Source organism: Panicum hallii, chromosome 4 (genome assembly GCF_002211085.1).
Source record: "Panicum hallii strain FIL2 chromosome 4, PHallii_v3.1, whole genome shotgun sequence".
NCBI classification, from domain to species: Eukaryota; Viridiplantae; Streptophyta; class Magnoliopsida; order Poales; family Poaceae; genus Panicum; species Panicum hallii.
This window is the reverse complement of record NC_038045.1, coordinates 50,112,279-50,133,092: the sequence shown is the minus strand read 5'-3', so window position 1 is coordinate 50,133,092 and position 20,814 is coordinate 50,112,279. Positions and strand designations below refer to the sequence as shown.

At 44.3% G+C, this 20,814-nt stretch overlaps 3 protein-coding genes across 4 annotated transcripts; 2 read left to right on the top strand and 1 right to left on the bottom strand.

The window, feature by feature from the left end:
* The first annotated feature begins 865 nt into the window (after window positions 1–865).
* On the top strand, window positions 866–10,951 carry LOC112888537 (villin-5). Its single transcript, XM_025954761.1, has 23 exons — window positions 866–1,022; window positions 2,036–2,158; window positions 2,709–2,808; window positions 4,166–4,234; window positions 4,303–4,545; window positions 4,625–4,802; window positions 4,878–5,010; window positions 5,123–5,285; window positions 5,619–5,769; window positions 5,860–5,960; window positions 6,313–6,468; window positions 6,798–6,866; window positions 6,954–7,022; window positions 7,115–7,252; window positions 7,356–7,484; window positions 8,169–8,316; window positions 8,438–8,448; window positions 8,536–8,676; window positions 8,775–8,900; window positions 9,036–9,101; window positions 9,632–9,947; window positions 10,046–10,254; window positions 10,330–10,951. Exons 2-23 carry the CDS (start codon window positions 2,103–2,105, stop codon window positions 10,441–10,443), a joined length of 2,886 nt encoding a protein of 961 aa, XP_025810546.1. The 5' UTR covers window positions 866–1,022; window positions 2,036–2,102; the 3' UTR covers window positions 10,444–10,951.
* Window positions 10,952–11,129: 178 nt separating this feature from the next.
* Window positions 11,130–12,327, top strand: LOC112888538 (histone H3.2). Its single transcript, XM_025954762.1, has one exon. It carries the CDS (start codon window positions 11,786–11,788, stop codon window positions 12,194–12,196), a length of 411 nt encoding a protein of 136 aa, XP_025810547.1. The 5' UTR covers window positions 11,130–11,785; the 3' UTR covers window positions 12,197–12,327.
* A 3,576-nt stretch (window positions 12,328–15,903) lies between these two features.
* On the bottom strand, window positions 15,904–20,320 carry LOC112891115. 2 transcript variants are annotated; one of them, XR_003228412.1, is made up of 6 exons: window positions 19,929–20,320; window positions 19,080–19,129; window positions 17,906–18,064; window positions 17,176–17,292; window positions 16,050–16,355; window positions 15,904–15,956 (listed from the first exon to the last, which is right to left on the bottom strand). XR_003228412.1 is itself a non-coding variant. In XM_025958048.1 (5 exons), the coding sequence occupies exons 1-5, from the start codon at window positions 20,158–20,160 to the stop codon at window positions 16,221–16,223; spliced, it is 693 nt and encodes a 230-aa protein (XP_025813833.1). In that variant the 5' UTR covers window positions 20,161–20,320; the 3' UTR covers window positions 15,981–16,220. The 2 variants fall into 2 exon arrangements, 1 of the variants encoding a protein (XP_025813833.1); XM_025958048.1 differs by lacking the exon at window positions 15,904–15,956 and having other exon boundaries at window positions 15,981–16,355.
* Between the last annotated feature and the right edge of the window lie 494 nt (window positions 20,321–20,814).

Here is a 20,814-nt window from a genome sequence, read left to right as displayed (position 1 = left end):
GTACTGCCACCACGCCTTTATCCCTTCAATTATGCCTCCCAAATGAGCCCTGCTTAGAGCACTAACCAGCCGCTTGACGTTAGCGCATGACACATTCGACAGCGACTCAAGTGCGCATCAGCTGGAGGTCAAAAGTTTTAATGAGACATGCAGGACACTGCCCCAAATATGCTCCTCAAGCCAAAATATACCCTAAAAAATGATAAATATCTTTAAAATTATATGTGGTGGTCTAAGTCAATACTCCTGAATAAATTTTTTAATATTGGGTTGGCACAACCGTGCCGTGCCGTCAGGTTTTGACTCCACGTCATGGCGCTGGCTTACGTGGCATGAGAACAGCAGTGTTGGGGTTGTATTTCAATTTTGTGGAATTTTTTTTATAATTATAAAAAAGAATCTAGAAGAGACGTTGTTTAGTGGCACGCACGCTTCAGTCCATCATTTGCCACCCTAGCTGGCCTGTGGTATTCTAGCTTCTATTTACGCATAGCACCCTTGGTTAGCAATATATTCTATTGGTGTGGTTTTCAATTCAGCAATGTAAAATAGGTGCCAGCGTTTCAAAAACCTTTGCAATCTCCCGGTCTGGTTGAGGGCCACAAAATGAATGAAAATTAGGTGGGGGATTCTCTCCCCTCTCCGACCTTCAAAAAATATATATTATATTTCATATAATAAGGCACCAGGTTTAAACTTTTCTTAATTTCCAAAAATAAAATAAAAGAAAGGAAAGGAAATTACTCCAACCTTAAAAAAGAAAAAGTTTTCCTCGCAAAAAGGAAAAAAACATAAAAGAAAAGTTTGCATCCCTGTCCCTGCCGCACTGAAATTTTTTCCCAGAACGGCCCCGAGTGCGCGTTCCTTCTTTCCTCCGCCGCTTTGCTTTTCCTTTCTCCGCTTCATACCACTCCCGTCCCGGGTTCTCTTTCCGAGCGGCGAGTCGGCGACGACAGGGCGCGAGCGGCCACCCTTGGGCCAGGTCTTCGTCGGGCGCTTCGCCGCCGACGAGCATCAGACAGGTATGTCCGCATATTCCCTTCCCTTCCCTTCCTGCTGTGCGAAATCGAGCACCCAAAACCCCGATGTATGCTATCTGTACTCGGATCTGACCGTGTGTTTTACCTGCTAAACTTCGATGTTTTTGCAAAAATTATCGGGTGTACATGTGCACACCCATGTCCTACACTGGGTCCGCTCCTGCTGGCCTCTTGGTTGATCCAGATTTGCGGCTTGACGGTGCCGAGCTGCTCGCTCACTTTAGCTTGTCCCGAAGTAGATTGGGAGAAATATTTACTTGTTTGCAATGCTTAGCGTACTATTTTAGCACTTGGCAGCTCAGCTGTGGAATTCGAGCTGACGGGATAGGAGTCAGGAGAAGGAATGGTTGGCTGTGTTGGGTTATGGGCCTTCTGGCAGATTAGTCCTGCAGTCACTCAGCGACAAGCGCTGCATGCGAGCCTCGTAGGCCACGTATTGGTACATTTCTTTGAATTTCTTGATATGGAAATAAATAGCATACCACATCTTATCCGCAGTCAATGTTAGATGGTTTTTGAGCGTAATCAGTCTATGTTAGCTGCTATAAGTTGTCGCCAAGGATATTGTTTCAGAGTATGCTTATTCACAGTTCATTCTATCATCTGAAGTGATTCTTCTTTATGCAAACTTGTAACTGAACTAGAGCCATGGCACGGAATCGTAGTTCTTGCTCCGAAGTTCACCTGCGATCTTTCCTGCATGAAGATATAAATTCTCAGTAGGGAAATATGTTGGTATGCCTGTTTAGTTATAGGTTGCAGTTAAGGATATAATCTTATGATGGACGTGTGCCGATTTTGTTACTTTCGTATCAGTAGAAATTTGATCATTTAAAGCGATTCGTACTTGTAAAACCTTGATGCTCAGATGGAATTGTTACGTGTGAATGTTATTCCACATCAGCCAAACTGCCTAATTTTGTTTTCTCAGAATGGGAGATCATTTTTTTTGTTTATTTGCTTACTATCCATGCACTTTGGTTTCTTGTTCGCAGCATCCTTTTAGATCTCCTTTGAAGGAAGAATTACTGAATTAGGCAAGGGCTGTCTATAAAATTGAAGATGTCAGTTTCTATGAAGGACCTGGACCCAGCCTTCCGTGGCTCTGGACAAAAAGAGTATCCTTTCAGGCTTTTGTTTATTTCATGCCGTCATTATGAAATTTCATTTTTTTGCTTTATCTTCGTGTTGGTCCAATATCTTTCCTAGGGTATTGGCTAGTGATTTTGGGCAATGATGTGTGGTGTTTTGCGGGCATCATACAATAATATTAAGCACTCAGACACTCAGTTTTGACGTGGCGATTACCATTTTTATATCACAAACGGGGCCTGTAGAGGAGAAAAATGTGGTGCCTATTTGATATGAATTTATGTAATTACTAATTTGTAATGCTACTGTGTAGATGAATGAACTTTCCTGGGATATGCCATCTTGGCAAGATCTATAAATCTAACACACAGTAGAAGTCGGTGCTCATTACCAGGAAAAGGTGCATGCATTTTTTATAACTAAATCAATAAGCTAGCGTAAAGATTCTCAAAGTTAAGCTCATCAGATATTTAGGGAGCATGCACTTGATCTCAAATTCACCACTGGAAATTAGTCTACAACTCCATTATGCTTTTGGTCTTGGTAATGGCCATTGTTATCCTTAATACCTTGCAGCGGCTTGGAAATATGGCGTATCGAGGATTTCAAGCCCGTTCCTATCCCTGTATCTTCATATGGGAAGTTTTTCATGGGCGATTCTTACATTATCTTGAAGGTACCAAAGTGCACAATCTTTAGGCTCATGGCTTCCTTCCCTCTAATATCTTCCTGTTATCAGTTTGCTTCCTTGTATGTCAATCACAATGTTTTTTACTGGTTTCCAACATGCACTTAGTTTATGTATTGCTAGAATTCACATTTGTTCTCCAATCGTCATTTGTTTAGGAATCTGCCAAACATCTTGGCAGATGAACCCTTGTATTTATTGACTGCACGGTGCCAGGTTCATTTTTTTAAAAAAGAATTGCTCTATATCTCTGGTGTTGCAGCCTTAAATCTTGTCAAATCCATAATAGAACTTACAATAGCTTGTGAATTTGATTGGTTTGATTTTTTTGCACAGCTTTTCTATGGGATAAAGGTAGTTTTAAAGATCTGAATATTGGATGAGAATTGCTGTAGAATTCTGATGTTATGTACTGAGTGTTTTTGTAGAACCAATCATGTAATATAGTCTTTGGACTACAGATGAAAATGGCTGATAGAAGAATTGCATATAGACTAACAAAAGTTAACAGTAACATGGAGGTCCAGCTGAAGTACTCCTGTATTATTGAACCATTTTACATGCAAACTATTATTTAATTTTTTTCAAGTTATACTCTAGGTCGAAGTTAATTTTAATTGGAATTAATTTTTTTTGACAGAGGGATTATATGCAGCAAATATGTTATTGTAAAACTTCAGTTTACACTGAAGTTGAAGATTTTATTTAATAGATATGATAGATACATATAAAAGAAAGTTTGGTTCAGTAAACTCCGGTTCACAAAACTGGGTTTATTGAGGTTATGAGCAATAAATAGTTAAATGTTTTTTTGTAAGAGTATTATTACTTGCTATAGTTCCATGCTACTGTAAATTCTGTAACCCTAATTTTTTTTGTAGCACATCTCACGATTAATAAACCGTAATTAATATCTAGGCTCTTTTCTTGCCATATGGATATGGTAGCTGTTGTGGACGCCTTTGTGGGCCACGTCTAGCAGCGCAGGAGGCGTCAACAGCAGCCGGCTCAGGGAGATTAGTTTGTTCAGGAAAGGATTAGTTTGTTTAGATTTGGTTGTTAGTATCTTTGGTTGTTAGTCACCGGCATAATATAAGCCGGCTAGTTCAAGGTGTTCAGGTAGCCAGAGATTGAGTCCTTAAGGTGCAGAGCCTCTTCAGAGGGCGAACTGGATTCAATTTGGCGAACGTTATCTCTAATCCTAGATTAATAAAGCTGTCATTGTTAGCCCATAACAGTAGCACTATTTTTCTGTGATTTTGTATGCTTGAGGATTCAGTTGGATTATGCTCAAGGCATGCAAGTTTTTTTTCCCCTTCTTCTCACATGTTTTCCCTTCTTACAGACAACAGCCTTGAAAAATGGTTCTCTTCGCCATGATATCCATTACTGGATTGGTAAAGATACTAGTCAGGTATATTTCTCATATCATTTGATGATACTGTTTCGTAAGGTTATTGAATCCATTTTTATCCGTGGTAGGACGAAGCTGGAACTGCTGCAATTTTAACAGTAGAGCTTGATGCTGCCCTTGGCGGACGTGCTGTTCAGTACCGAGAAGTACAAGGCAATGAAACAGAGAAATTCCTATCCTATTTTAGGCCATGCATCATGCCACAGCCAGGAGGAGTAGCGTCTGGATTCAAGCATGTTGAGGTCAACAACCAGGATCATGATACTCGCTTATATGTCTGCCATGGGAAGCATGTCGTTCACGTTAAAGAGGCAAGCTATCTGCATGACTGTCTTCTTAATTTAAACATGGCTATTATTGTCTTAATAAGACTTGCCACTCTACAACCAGGTTCCTTTTGCTCGGTCGTCCCTTAATCATGATGACATATTTATTCTGGATACGAAGTCCAAAATTTTCCAGTTCAATGGGTCAAACTCATCCATCCAAGAGCGAGCAAAAGCTCTTGAAGTTGTACAGTACATCAAAGATACATTTCACGAGGGGAAGTGTGAAATTGCATCTGTTGGTGAGCATCTATATTCACCTCTTGTGGTATCGGGAACTAAAGTATCTAGATATGACTGTTTGCATTTTTTCTTAGAGGATGGTAGAATGATGGCTGATGCGGAAGCTGGTGAGTTCTGGGGTTTTTTTGGTGGCTTTGCCCCTCTTCCAAGGAGGGCACCTGCAGAAGGCAATGAGAAACATGAGGAAACTGCCTCCAAATTGCTATGGTAGTTGACTGAGGTTTTATTCCATATATGGAAGCTCCTGCTGTTTGATTGCCAACTACAACAGTATCTACTTGAAATCAGTTAGTAATTTATAAAGTGTTTACGTTTTCAGTTTTGACCAAGGAAAACTGGAGCCAGTGAACTACGAATCCTTGGCACACGAATTACTTGAGACAAACAAGTGCTACTTCTTAGACTGTGGCGCTGAATTGTATGTTTGGATGGGCAGAACTACATCCCTGCAGGAGAGAAAGGGTGCTAGTGAAGCTGCTGAGGTAATATTTGTTCAGCTAGTTAGTTATCTTTTTTCATTGTATTCTTACAAACATCAGGTTACACTATTTGAAAATGCTGAGGAGTCATGCTGACACTTCCTGATGCGTTTGTTGATTTTGTAATATGGCATAGGGTTCCTTCAGTTTATTAGACTGCTTATTAGATCTATCATTCCTCTATCCTTTAGACGCTTGGTTACTTATTCATGCTGATTAGAAATATTTAGAGAGATGTTACATTGTTTTATCTTTCTGACATATATCAGAAAATACATTTGTTGAACTATATGTTGTTTCGATGTCCACTATTTATTTGCTTAATTGCCTATGTAGAAATTGCTCTCTGATTCAAACCGAACAAAAACACACATCATCAAAGTGATTGAAGGATTTGAGACTGTTATGTTCAAATCAAAATTTAAAGAGTGGCCGCAGACACCTGACTTGAAGTTGTCATCTGAGGATGGTAGAGGCAAAGTTGCAGGTTATTACTAATAGCTTCAATTTTCCTCTTTTATAATTTATGAAATATTTTCCACCCTTCACAATTTGATCAACTATGTTCTTCGTGAAGCTCTACTCAAACGCCAGGGCTTAAATGTTAAGGGTTTGATGAAAGCTGCTCCCGCAAAAGAAGAACCTCAGTCCTACATTGATTGCACTGGCAACCTGCAGGTATTTCTGCACTTTTTATATTAGCTTCATCTTTTGTATGTCATCATTTTTTGGGGTTTTTCCCTTCTCAATGTTGGATTTGCAAACATTCTAATAGTAGTTGTCTTCCAAGATTTTGAATGCTTAAAACATATGTGGGCAAGCATTGTTGCAAATAATGGTTTGGAAAACGCATGCAAGCTAGGTAGCTAGAAGTTCACTTTGAGAACGGAAGTTGGTGCATACTTCAATACACAAGGCTAAACGATTAATGCATTCTTATGCTGTATATGATCCGCTTCAATTTTTATCTTCCATATGCATATTAAAATAGTCTTCTGACTTATGCTTTTCCCCCCTCTATATATGATAGGTGTGGCGTGTAAATGATAAAGACAAGGCACTTCTTTCATCCTCTGATCAATCCAAATTTTACACTGGCGATTGCTACATATTTCAGTATACGTATCCTGGAGATGATAAGGAGGAATGTCTTATTGGAACTTGGTTTGGGAAAAAGAGTGTTGAGGTAATAGAGTTTGCAGAAAATCAATTTTGGCTACGAATTTTTTTGAAGTTGGCTAACGCTTGTATCAATATCTCTCGACCTTCTAGCCCATAGTTGCTTGGTTTTAGTCAAGTCATCTTTGAAGTCCATAATAAGAACTCGAAAGATTTGAAGTATCAGCTGACAGTTATTTCATGTTCTTGCTTTACGAACTAAAATAAAAAGGTTGTCCATGTTATGTGTGTGCATAGTAGTGAGATTCTGAATAACCTTATGCTTGTTGATTATTTAGTGTTCAGTTATACTTGTTAAGTCCACTTCAACATTAAAGGATCTCAATTCTTGTCCAGGAGGATAGGATTACGGCAGTTTCACTTGCAAGCAAGATGGTTGAATCTGCTAAGTTTCAGGCTGTCCAGGTAACTCAGCGATTTTCTTTGTATGGAATTTTTAAACTGGATAAGAACCCTTGTGTCATCTCTAATGTATCTTTGCTTTTCCTTCAGGCGCGCCTGTATGAGGGGAAAGAACCGATCCAATTCTTTGTGATATTTCAAAGCTTGCTAGTGTTTAAGGTTTACATGCATTTAATGGCCTTCAGTTGTATTGGTATTACTAATTTGGGTTTAACATAGCAGTAGTCTTACCATCCGAATTTCCATTGTAGGGTGGTCTTAGCTCTGGGTACAAGAAATTTATTGCTGAAAATGGTATTGATGATGATAGTTATTCTGAAGAGGGGCTTGCACTCTTCCAAATTCAAGGTTCAGGACCAGAAAACATGCAAGCAATTCAGGTTGATCCTGTAAGTAACAGTGCATTTTTATTCCCCAAGGTATATCTGACCGCAGTTAATATTATAACATCTTCCTTACCAGTCATATACTATCTCCGTTCTCTATTCTTAGGTGGCCTCATCATTGAATTCATCCTATTGTTACATTCTCCATGATGGAAACACTGTGTTCACTTGGGCTGGTAATCTGACCACTGCATTGGATCAAGAGTTAATGGAGAGGCAACTTGATGTAATTAAGGTGTGGAACTATCACCCCTTTTGAGATATTTAATAAGTCTGATTGTAGAGTTGTAACTATTCAACCTTTCTAATTTTGTGTATATTTATTTAATCATAGTTTTTATTTCCTACATTTGATCGTTTGCTTTGATTCTGCACAAAATTTGCGCTGTAAAATCTGAGCCTGCTAGGAGGGGGAAATGGCAATTAACAGGCCCAGGCCTTACCTAGATTGTAGCAGGCCTGCCATTACTATCGTCTAGTTGGCTTCTAGTGGTCATGGAAATTGGTCCAGCTGGAATATCTTTTGTACCACACTCACCAGCCTGCTTCTGGCAAAAACCATCTCAAATATTGATATACCTGTCTTATTTATCCTTAGTCAAACTTAAGAAATCACCGTGGTTTTAAATTGGCTGGGTTTAAGAATACGGGAAACGGACTAATTCAAAAGTGTACGTTGGAATCAGTCAGTCGAATCCCAGCTCCACTGGGAAATGTTGGGAGCTGATAGCTCTGTTGTTCTCTGGCACTTTTCTAGTATTCCATCAGGAATATTCAGGATGATATAAGCTGAACTTCCATTGTTCATACTCACAAGGCATTATGAGAAATTTTTATTATGAGTACTTGTGCAGCTTGGTATAATCTATTATGCCTTTTTTGGCTCAAGTTTTCTTCCATGCCTTTCTACATTGTACAGCCAAATACACAGTCTAGGTCACAAAAGGAAGGGTCAGAAACAGATCAATTTTGGAGCTTACTGGGAGGAAAATCCGAGTATTCAAGCCAAAAAATGGTGCGAGAACTTGAAAGTGATCCCCATCTTTTCTCATGCATCCTGTCTAAAGGTAATCAATAATGTAGATCCATAGTTTTGTTAGGAAGTTATCCACGTTAAGGGTTTAAATACATACTGATCTCTTTCTGCTGTTCTCTTTTAATGTTCCTAACCTGTTGGGGTCCATGAAGGCAATTTGAAGGTTAGCACATTAAAACTGTAGTTTAGTATGTTATGCTGTACTCTACCTGTTTTACATTCAAAATTTATATTTGAATCTATTGAGCAGGTCAAGGAAATACACCACTTTACTCAAGACGATCTAATGACAGAAGATGTTTTCGTTCTGGACTGTCACACGAGCATATTTGTTTGGGTTGGTCAACAGGTGGATGTCAAAGTGAGGTTACAAGCTTTGGATATTGGGGAGGTAATAATTTTTATTTCTATGCAGCAGCTTTAGAAGCCATATATTGTTTTCCTCTCTCATTATCATTCTCACTTGCTACTGCTTTACGTCTTTACCAGAAATTTGTTGTGCTTGATTTCCTTATGGAAAACCTTGCCTGTGAAACACCGATTTTCACTGTTACTGAAGGGAGTGAGCCTCCCTTTTTCACTAGGTTCTTCACCTGGGATTCAGCAAAATCACAGGTAAGTACATTAGCCATAGGTTTGACCTTTGCAATTGTTTATTCTTGAATATATGAGCAGTTTGTGGTCTATACAGTAAGAGTACAGCATGAACAATACCTTGTTTAGTATTTAATCTCTTCCTTTTGTTTTTAGATGCATGGGAATTCATACCAGAGGAAGCTTGCCATAGTAAAAGGTGGAGGTGCTCCAGCATTGGATGTAAGATGCCCGAAACCTAATGATTTTATAATAGTTCTCCATGCTTAATATGTCTGTGAACTGCATTTCTCGCAAATGTTTCTCTACATAAAAACTCGGCCTGCGAGGGGAAGAAACCCCGAGCATTGAATAAGAGAAGACCTCTCACGCAGGTCGAGAAAACCCTAAACCCTAAATGCGAACGAGAAAGATAAATAATGTTGTATTGTAGAGAGGTCTTTCTCTGTGTGATATCCAGTTCTTCATGTTCTTTGATGCACATGCCTGTGTTTCTTTAGTTGTATATGAAACTTTCACCGCCAACTGTTGCTTCTCATATCAATCAACACCAAACTATTTGATCAGAATAGCCTGTCATTTCTTTGGTCATGTATTTTTTGCAATGCAACATGTATTTGTACAGTACAGCCCTTTTTCTATGGTTGCATCTTCCCTTGTTTCTGCGCAGCTATATGATTGATCCATATTATTGCTGAACCCTTATATTTACATAAATGATAGAACTTATGCTGATTCTCATGCGTTGTCAGAAACCAAGACGACGAACACCAGTGTATTCAGGAAGGAGTACAACACAAGATAAATCTCAGCGCTCCAGAAGCATGTCCTTTAGCCCTGAGCGTGTCCGTGTTAGGGGAAGATCTCCAGCATTCACTGCATTGGCTGCTAACTTTGAAAGTTCAAGCAACAGAAATCTTTCCACTCCTCCACCAGTAGTTAAGAAACTTTACCCAAAATCTCTTACACCTGATTCGTCGAATACTTCTTCCAAGTCATCTGCAATTGCGGCTCTGGCTGGTTCTTCGGATCGCCCTACTCAAACCCCCACACCAGAATCAATAAAAGGTATGTGATATAACTACTCAGGCAAAAATTCTGCTTGAAAATAGAAAACTAAGTTAACTGTTGCTTACTTGTTCTCTGAAAATTCTGTGCAAATTAAGATGGCTCTGAGCCAGAGAAGCCAAAACAAGAGGAAGATGCTACAGATGGCGCTAGTACCATGAACAATAGAGTTGAATCTCTTACCATAAATGAAGATGTAAAAGAAAACGAGCCGGAAGATGACGAGGGCCTTCCAATATACCCGTATGAACGTCTGAAGACCACAGCTGCTGATCCTGTTACTGAAATTGATGTCACGAGGAGAGAGGTGATTGTCTGATCTCACAGTATTCTCTTGTTCTCAAAAGAAGGTAACGATGACATTATTTTTAATTTGATGCAGACCTACTTATCTTTGGCTGAATTCAAAGAGAAGTTTGGGATGACAAAAGAGGCATTCAGCAAGCTTCCAAAGTGGAAACAGAACAGGCTAAAGATTGCTCTTCAACTTTTTTAGCCTGGTCAGCAAAGCTTCAAATATCTCATTTAATCCTCGGGTCAAATAGCCATTTGGTGAAAGTAATTCGGTTCTATGCCTCAATAGTCCATGGCAACTGAGTTTTGCAGAATGCAATCACCATCCGCAATGACACATCAATTCTCACATTGTCCTGGATCGCCCCCCTTTTTCCTAGCTTGAGTTTGTTTTGCTATGTTTCTTGTATTCCTTCAATTCATAGGCGTGATTTTACTTCTTCTTTTTTTTTTTGGTCAAGTGCCCTCCATTGATTCAAGGGTCACACAGGTTTGATTCTGAGGCTTGCATTTTTTATTTTTTTGCTCAACTGTCCTCCTGTGTTCTTTTTCGGTTTTGAGATGAGTTGCAGTTTGAGGGAGCAAGAAGTGTGTACAGCAGAGAGTGCCAGCACTGTAGAGTGACACCACCGTTACCTTGATCAATAGAGTTGATTTCCGTGTGTAAATTATATTATATTTTATAGAGCTTGTTGAATATCTGAGACACATACTTCATGGAAGTTATATTTTGCTCCGTGGTGACCTCTGAAAGTGTTAACATGCCTCAACTGTTCCTGGGTCATTTGTCAGAACTCGATATTTTTGGGTGATTTGGATCGACCACCACTTAGTCAAATTCTAGTCGGTTCACTTCTCATACAAGGATGAACGCAGCAGATCCTAGCTAGGAATTTGGTTTTAATTTTGTTAAATTTGAAAGATAATAAATTTGAACACAACAGAGCCCATCATTCAATCACAATCCCATCACTCGATAAAAGTAAAACCCTAGTTAAGTACAATGGCAAGGTAGCCTCTTTTGAAATGCAGTATTTTCCCCCCTGAATCCTGCGAGAACTGAACCGATTCCTGCATTTTTTTTGTAAAATTCGTGTAAAATTTAACACACGAGCAGACAGACGAACCAAAATGGGACCGGACAGACGGACGAACAGCGCGAGATGCACACGCGGATCGCGATCCGTGGCAACCGACCAGCAAGCATCGCTGCCGTCCGATCCACCCAGATCCGACGGCTCCCCGAACCCCAGTTCATCCCCCGCCCCCCCAAGCGGCCGAGCCAGCGCCCGCGCTACCCTTCCAAAACCGTTCGAATCGAAGCGCCCAATCCCTCCAGTTCTCCACAAAACCCCCCAAGTTTTCGCCCAAAACCACGAAAATTCAAACCCCCGCGCGCCAAAATTCCCCAAATCCCACCGCTACTTAAACCCGCCCAATCCCCCACCACCACCGCACCAAGAATTCTCGCAGAAATTCCCGCGACCCACCCGTGTTTTCAATCCTAGATCGCCGTCGCCGCCACCCCTCCGCACCCCAACCCGATGGCCCGCACGAAGCAGACGGCGCGCAAGTCCACCGGCGGCAAGGCGCCGCGGAAGCAGCTGGCGACGAAGGCGGCGCGCAAGTCGGCCCCGGCGACCGGCGGCGTGAAGAAGCCGCACCGCTTCCGCCCGGGCACCGTCGCGCTTCGCGAGATCCGCAAGTACCAGAAGAGCACGGAGCTGCTCATCCGCAAGCTCCCCTTCCAGCGCCTGGTCCGCGAGATCGCGCAGGACTTCAAGACCGACCTCCGGTTCCAGTCCTCGGCGGTCGCCGCGCTGCAGGAGGCCGCGGAGGCGTACCTCGTCGGGCTCTTCGAGGACACCAACCTCTGCGCCATCCACGCCAAGCGCGTCACCATCATGCCCAAGGACATCCAGCTCGCCCGCCGCATCCGCGGGGAGCGGGCCTAGGTGTTGCGTTGTTCTTCAGTTATTGGCTTCCTGCTTTGTGTTGATGCTATCAACGAATTATAACTATCGGTGGAGAAATGCAGTGGAAGTGATCTACTTTATCATCAATCTTAAGTTTGTGTTCTCCTGAATTGCTAGTACTGCCTTTTGTGTTTGGCTCTCTGAATCCATGCTTGAAATGGCCCGTGTGCTTAGAATGGTTGTTTGGATTTTGCTGAGATTTTGATGTGGCTGTTCCAATTTAGATCAGATTGGTGAACGAAAAGATTGCATTTATTTGCAGGCAGTGTTTGCACATAAGTCTGGGATCTGAAATCTGTGCAGCCTGTAGCGATCTAGTTCAAGAGAAACAACGACATGGCATTGCAATTCTCTCTCTTTTTTTTAAGGGAACAGGAGGGGCGTGCCCCTACTGGGAATTTATTAAAGGGCATTGCAATTCCCTTTATCTTTGTCTGTATTGGTGGAGTTCACAATGAAAGTGATCCACTTATACTCGACCTGATTTATACTCGAGCTCAGTTTAAGTTGTGAGTGATGACCTTTATGCAGGATTGTGGTTGGTTTATACCTAGTGTTAGAACTTAGAATGGTCCATCAGTTTGATTCTGAGGCCACTGCTAATTCTGAATATGTGGATTTGTACGTTCAACAACTGGATCAAGTGGTTCTTACAGATCAGAAAGTTGGGATTTGTCTGCAGCAATTGCAAAATTTTGCATCTAAGTGATTTTGTGATCTGAAGTCTGATCTTTGTGATATACATTAATCTAAAAGTACAACCTGTAGTGATACTGTAAAATTGAAACAACGAGTTTTGTTTCTTTATTCAAAATTTGGAGTATGGTCTCCTTATTTGCCAAGAGATCTCTGTACTAGTAGTATCTGTCATCTTTTGCTAAAACATATTCCTTAGGTGATAGTACTATCTGTACACAGGCTAGCTAGCGGAACAGAAGAAATCTCATGGGGAAAAGCTCTCTTGGCCTCTCATGGCGGAGTGTAACACAGCCAGCATCGTCCAGGAGGGAGATGTCCGCGCCGCGCCGCGCCAGCCAGAGCTAGCTCGAGCGCACGGCTTCTCGCTCGAATCGGACGCGCGGCATGTTGCGAGAGAAACTGCGCGACGTGACTGGGAAGACGGAGGACGGCGCGGCTTCTCGCTCGGCGAGGATGGCGGCGGCGGCCGTTGTTCGGCAGGCCGGAGGTGGAGCCGTCTGAGGGGTTTATTGAAAATATGTATTCTAAACATTTACATATGAACCCCTAATTTGGATCGCGGTTATCAATCACGATCCAGATCAGGAGATTTTCTATAAATACCCAATCTTATTTTACATACAACCCCTGATTCGGATCGATCAGGGGGTTTATGAAAATTCCAACTACTATTTTTACAACTATATCCCCTGGTTCGGATCGCGATCCGAACCAGGGGGTTTTACGAAAATATCGATCGGAAATTTTACCAAGCGTAGGGGGGATCGCAGATGCTCCAGGCGGCGGCGCGGCACCGGAGCAGCCGACGAGCCCCAGCCCGCGCCGCCGCCGCCACCGTCGCCAGCCTCCGCTAGGCCCTCCACTCCAAGCATGTCAAGCAGCGCTTCGGCCTCAACTTCAAGCCACGCCTCACCAGCGCTTCCCGTTGTGACCATGGCTCCTCGTTGTGAGACGGAGCTGGCCAGCGTCGCGAAGTTGGCGCCGTGCCGGAAGTCGGCGCCGATGGACTGCAGGTAGGGGGCTCAGCAGCGGCAGCCCCATCGCCTGCGCTGTCGATCAGAAAACACCGTCGTCTCGCCGGAATCTCACAGAGTAGGAAGGAGGTGACCAGAATCTGCAAGGCGTGGCTGCGTGCCTATGAAGTCGATGGCGAGGCGGCCGTCGGGAGGCGCGGCCGGCCGGCCTGCCGAAGTAGGTCGCGCCGAATCGAACGGGCCCCGCTGCGCCGGGAACGCGGTCCAGAAGCCGCCGGTGTCAGAGTTGGAGTCGCCGAAGCTGAACACGGCGGCGAACTTGTTGCAGGTCCCGGCCCTCGACACCGCCGGGGAGGCGGAGGCGGAGGCGCAGCACAGCGCCGTCGCCACGAGGAGCAGCAGCCGTGCGGCCCCCATGGCGTTAGGAGCGAGCGTTCGTGGCATCGAGCCAATTTGCTATGTACTATAGCTACGTAGCATCGAAAGATCACGTTTGTTTGACATTTACCATTTCTGTTAGTTTTTCTAACGTCTGACTGCCTTCTAAGCCAAGCGACGTTCATAGCACGCCGGAGGTAAGCAGCGCGGCGGAGCTCACCTGGCCGCGGCGGAGATCGCCCACCTGCAGGGTGCAGCAGAGCTCGCCCGACTGGCTATGGCGGAGCTCGCCGACCAGCAGGGGCGTGAGGAAGCTCGCTGCCGGCCGCCTGCGCGGGCGTCATGCCTGAAGCCGCGGAAGGGTAGAGTGGCAGTGGCGGCGGTGGGTGGAAGGGGCTGTACTTGGACGACGAGACCAGCATGCCGAGCTTCTCCTGCAGACAGAAGGCGCAGATGCCGCTGGCGCCCGCCCCAGCCGCCGTGGTCGCGCCTGGCGGGTGCGTGTGCTCGCTGCAGTACACCGCGTTATCCTGATCCGCTGCCGCCGCTACAGTCGCGTCCTACCCACGCCCGCCTCCGCCCCGGCTCCTGCGGCCTGCTCGCACCTGCCGCCGCCGCCCCGGCCTCCGGCGGCCTGCCCGCGCCAGCCGCCGCTCCTCTACCCGCGGCGTCAAACAAGGTGGCATTTCTCGCGTCCTTAAGCATGAATCGAACGTATGACCGGCAATCAACAAGCAATCGAATTGCATCAATCAAACGTGGCACAAATTAGATATTGTGTGTAGCAAAAAATTCGTAAATGAAGTTGGCGTGCTACTGCTGCTTTTCTATGCGTGCTCGAGAGGGATTGAATTGAACAGCAGCTTGGTGGCTCTGGTGGATTTGATGCGGTATGCAGCAAATCGAAGGGAGGAGCAGGGAGCAGTTTCCCCACCACCACCAAGAACCCCCGCAAGATTCATGCGCCCAGCCCGGCCGCCATGGCCATATCTGCGCTGGAGCTGCGCGGCAGCACGCTCCGGCCACCGCTCCTCTCCGCGGCGTCCTGCGTCGTGGCCCTCCTATGCCTCCTCCAGGGCGCCGCCGTGTGCCAGGGCCGCGCTGTTCCTGCCTACCATCCGCGTGCGCCGGCCATCGTCGTCACGGACGTTAGGAAAACTAAACGAAAGTGGTGAATTTTAAAGAAACGTGAATCTTTCGATGCTACATAGCAAGAGATGATTCTTTTGATTGGTACATAGCAAAAGATAGATCTTTTAGTGGTACATATCCAATTTCCCCCCTTTTTTTTTCGGTTTTCTTTTCCGAAAAAAATATATTTCGAGATAGATAGCGTCGCGCTGGAGCTTGGCTGCCGCTGCAACGCCATGACAATGCCGTAGTTGCCGTCATTAGATGTTTTGGAGCAGCAAGTATAGGCTGCCCATGCTTTGCTGTATTTACCGTTCACAGTGAACATTAGCTATAGCAGCCGCTCACTCGCACTGGTCTCTAGTGGAGGCTGGAGCCCAGCGACCGACAGGTGTTTTGGACTCCTTTTTTTTTATCACAGGTGTTTTGGACTTTGAAGCAGTGTGATAAGATGCTGCTGAGGTTGCCGATGGATACACACACGGTCACGGAGACAAGCTCGTGCCTTCTGACGACAAGAATCATGATTCAGCAATCATTCTGTCATACTACGTAGCCTGAGACAAAAAAAGATCCAGGAGTGAAACAGGTGGCGCAAAAAGAAAAAAAAGGAAAAAAAACAATGACTGATCTGGATACAATATACGAACCATGGTACTAGGTTCACAAAACCAGCGCAGGTAGCACGTAGATTGAAGTGGAAGACACACATAACTGCGTAAACATGCGACATTGCATAGTCTGACGGTTGCCAGCGTAGGGCAGGGCTGTACATGGATGTGGTATACATATACGAGTACGCGAGGCGTCTTGCTCCAGGATCAGGACGGCGACGAGAGCAGGCGCTGGATGACTTTGTCGGGGTCGTTGTCATGGATCGCCAGCAGCTCGGGCACGTTTGGCGATGTGAAGCCCATCTCGTGGAGGATGTTGTACGATTTCACGAACTCCTTCACCTGGGTTCAGGAGAGGTGAAATACTTGTCAGTTTGATGGACATGCAGCAGCAGCAAAAGAAGTAGCCCGTTAAATGAACAGCAACAGCGAACAAACAGAAAATCGGCACACATAAAAGCAAACTAATTACCAGGATTTATCTCAGCTTAAACTATTTTTACATGCCAAATTATTTCGTTTGCCCATGTACTCCCACTTATGTGCAATTACCAAACTGAAAAATTAACGCTTATGTACAAACTGAAATTTTTCTTCAATGCAGAAAATTGGCTTTGCTGTAGAACGCACACGCCTCTTTTCTCGTACCTACCAGGGAAAAAACAGCTTGTATGTTCTGTGTTTATTATTTTTGTAGTGTAAATTTGCTCTAGTGCCAACTGGAAATTATCCGAGCTGTACATGTCAAAAACATGCTCAGCATATGAAGTTCTACAAGAACATTATAATTGATGTGAGCAATACTGGTGAATGGCAGCTGATAATCATGAACAACGAATGAGCAACATAACCCCCAACAGACTAGAAGAATAAAGCTGATTGCAAATCTGCTCATAATAATATTTCAGTGGTTTATCTCTTGAAACATCAAATTAAAAAAAGAATAAGGTTAACAGGATAGGAAGGCAATCATAGTCCTGGGAAAAAAGAGCTAGCACATGAAACATGAACAGGTGGATTTAATTATCTGCAGATTCGAATAGAGATAAGATATACAGTTATTGTCATTAAAGAAACTTTAGCTATCAGAGAGTCACTTTTTAATGATTAATGGTGCTGAAATAAGTATTAAGAAAAATACAACAGGAGGGAAATAACATGCCTTTGCTGGATTATCTCCATAATTCAACACGGCAAATGAGACAGCTTCACGCCCAAGCCCCATGGCGACATACTTGTCCACAACTGGATCCCCTGACCCTGAAGATGCTGGTCTAGCCTGCAAAAGGAAAATGGGAATGTCAGTTATTCAATCAATAGAATTTGTAATATCTGCTTGTCATGCACGATCCAAAATACAACCACGACGCGAGGAAGCTAGAATGAAATCGCAAGATTGTAAATTTGTAATATCAAAATTCACTAAGGTGTCAGGCACAACAGGACTAAAAAAACAAAAGAACAGAATCGAAGTAATGCAGCTTCACATAAACTGTGCCTAAATCATGTGGTTCATCATTCCACTGGATTTAATTTTAAATGTTCAAGCAGACCAGGTTGAATGTTTTCAGATACGTGATTTACTGATTTGTAGTATCAATTTATTGTTGCTTCAATGAGCAAGTTAATATCTTCTAGTCTTTCGAATTAACAACGTACAACAAACCAATCCATCAACAACAATGACAGGGCGGAGGAATGGTGGGAGGGCAAAGTTTAGTAAATAATAGTGGGCATTAGTAACATAAGGAAAGCTTGCAGTTAAGCCAATAGTAATAACCAAAAACAAGTCCATAAAGAACTTAAGACCCTTTTTCAGCTAGGAACCAGATGAAACTTTATCTGATGGTAATTGATATATGAAAGACAGAAGTAGGAGCTATGTAACTTGCCTGCTGCTGTGGCACAGGCGGTGGTGCCTGTCTTTCTACCACAAACTTACTCCAGTTGGGGTTCTCCTTCTCTGCCTCAGCAAGAATCCTTCTCTCATAATCAAAATCAAAGTTGAAGGTGCTACGAGGAATTTCTACCATCTGTGGTGGCAATTGAGGCTGAAAAGGTAACAGTAATTGGAAGATCATGAATTCCCAAATCATCATGTGAACGGGGAAAGCGCGAATAGCACACACCTAATGTCACATAACAAATGAATAGAATCTTGAAGAAGCCAACACTCTCACAGTGCAACTGGTCAGCCGAACACGCCAGAGAAGCGGTTCGCTGAGCCAGCCCAGGTTCGAGTCACGGCATAATCTTCTTAAGGCAAAAATAAGGGGGACGTCTCTCCCCCTGGCCGAGTTTTCTTTTTTAAGAAAAAGAATGGCATAGTGCATTTCTAGGAACAGAAAAAAAAATTAGATAGGCCCCATATACAGTATGAAACTTTGATGGAACCCACACAGTACGAGTTGAATCCTCGTACATTTCAACTTAGTTGAGTACAAACTATAAGGCTTTTAACACCAAGATTATAAAACCAATTAATAGCTATGGCTGCACAAAATTAACAAAAGTCATCAGCAAATTTTCTAGTGAAAACAGAAATATCAGCACAAATATCAGTTCGTTGTATTGTTTAAACATATTTCCATCCCAATTGTTCATTCATCAAGGAATAAGCTGCATTTGCTATCGACAAAGGGCTAGTAGATAGGGTTATTGTCTTGCAGAAAGAGTTAGCATCTCCATCAAGAAATAGATAAACTAGTAAGATTTGTTAATGGTGCTCAGAACAACGAGATCAAGAAGATGGTCACTGGACAGCTAAAGGTGACTCGCAACAAATCAATAATGACAAACCATTCAATTATTGTAAATTCCCTGCCATGGAATGCCTCAATGAAGCCAAAAATTAACAGACAAAATTGGATTGTTTATTATAGAAACACATATCTTGTTGGATATCAGCAGTTGAAAACTTCCATATTTACATATGAATGAACAGAATGCCAACATTTGTCTAAAAGATTCAATCTCACTGGAGTAACATTTTTTGCATCTGAGAACAGATTAGTAGCTCCTGAGAACAACGAAAAATGTAATTCAGTAGTAAATTAAACTACTCACAGGAGGGGTAATGCGGAATTCAGGCTTTATCGCGACGTGTATGCCCACTTCTGCACAATAAGAAAACAGTATTATTAGAAAACAAACTGTTATTAAGAACAAGAAAACAGAACACACTAGTAAACAGTTTATTCACTTTTTGCAAGATGGGAACAGTGAATATAGAAACACAATTAGCAACGCTACCAACTACTTTGCTATGCCCAGTAATTACAACACATCCATGTGCCTAGGCAAGTGAATAACACGATCCCACTGTCTCAATATTACAGAGCCATTTCGTAAGCATTTGGCATCTGATGTTGTTGCATTCCTTGCCGGTTCTAAGCTCAACACGTAGCATATGCAAACACATATACTAAAACCACACACGCAAACACCTACAAGTCCATACAGCACCATGATCATAACAAATTCATGCCTTAGTGCACAACTAAGTTGCAATAATGACACCTGACCCAACCAAGCTCTGTCGCGACACAAATTTAACATGCAGTTAATTTTAGTTCATGTCATTCAAATTCGATGGTATTCAACTTCCCAGCACTCCCTAGGAAGTAATCCAACTTGGAGATAGTTAAGATGACAAAGGCAAGTGGCACGGTTAGCCAGTTTCAGGGATAGATATTATCAGTTCTCGCATCGTGATCCCTACCAATTAGAACCCAAACCAACAAGAGATCTGCTGACCTAACAGCCACCACAAACCATTCAATTCAGTGGGCAGACTATTCACCACGCTGCATTCGACCGAGCACATAGCGCGCAGCTCTCCGTTACGGGAACAATACGAACCAACAGTGGAATCAATCGGATGCGCGTAGGAAGTGGGAAAGGGGGGAGAATTACTCGAGGAGGAGGTGGAGGTTGGAGCGAGCGGCGTCACGATGGGGGCCGAGGACCCGGAGCCGCCCCCGGGCCCGTGGTGGTAGGGCGCGGCCCGCGGCGAGGCGGTCCCGGACCCACCCCCACCGTGGGAGGGCTGGCCGACGTGCGGGTAGAGCGACGGGCCGCCGCCGCCGCCGCCGGGCGCGGCGCCGTAGGATCCCGAGCCCGGCCGGCCCCGGTAGTCGTACTCCATCTCCGCTGCGTGGCGCGGGAGGCGGGGGGCGGGACCGGTCGCTGGAGCAGGCGTGGGAGTGGGAGCGCTCCGGCGAGAGCGAGGTCGGATCACGCGGTTCGGGTGGAAAACTCGGGAGTCTCGGAGAGGAGGAGACTAGGAGAGGACGCAGACGCGGAGCCGTGTTGCGTTGGCGAAGGAGGTGAGACGGCCCCCGGCCGGGTTCGCGACGAAGCAATCCAGCTGTTTGGGCCGCGCGCGCCGCTCCGGCTGGCCAGGCCCTCTCGCTCACCCCGAGCCAGCGATCCAGATATTGGGCCGCGTGTGCAAGTTTGCCTGCCAGGCCCAAGAGATCATGTGCGGGCTTTGTTTGGACGTGCGGGGCTTTTTTTATGATGTGCGGACGGGCCCGCTTTTGAGACGGACCGGGTCAAATCGGCCGGGGTGGCGCGCGCATCATGAGGCCGCCAATTCGCGCGCGATCTCTCTCTCTCCCTCTTTTTTTTTGGGTGACGCCATTCGCGCGCGATCTGCGTGGCTTGCGGGATGACGACGATGACTGGAGTACCGGCGGTGGTGGGAGCGGTGATCCTAGTGCGAAAAGTCAGGGACGGTTCGCCGCGGACAGGGCTCCGGCCGTTTCCCTTTGCGGCTGGCTCGAGTGCCTCCTGCGAA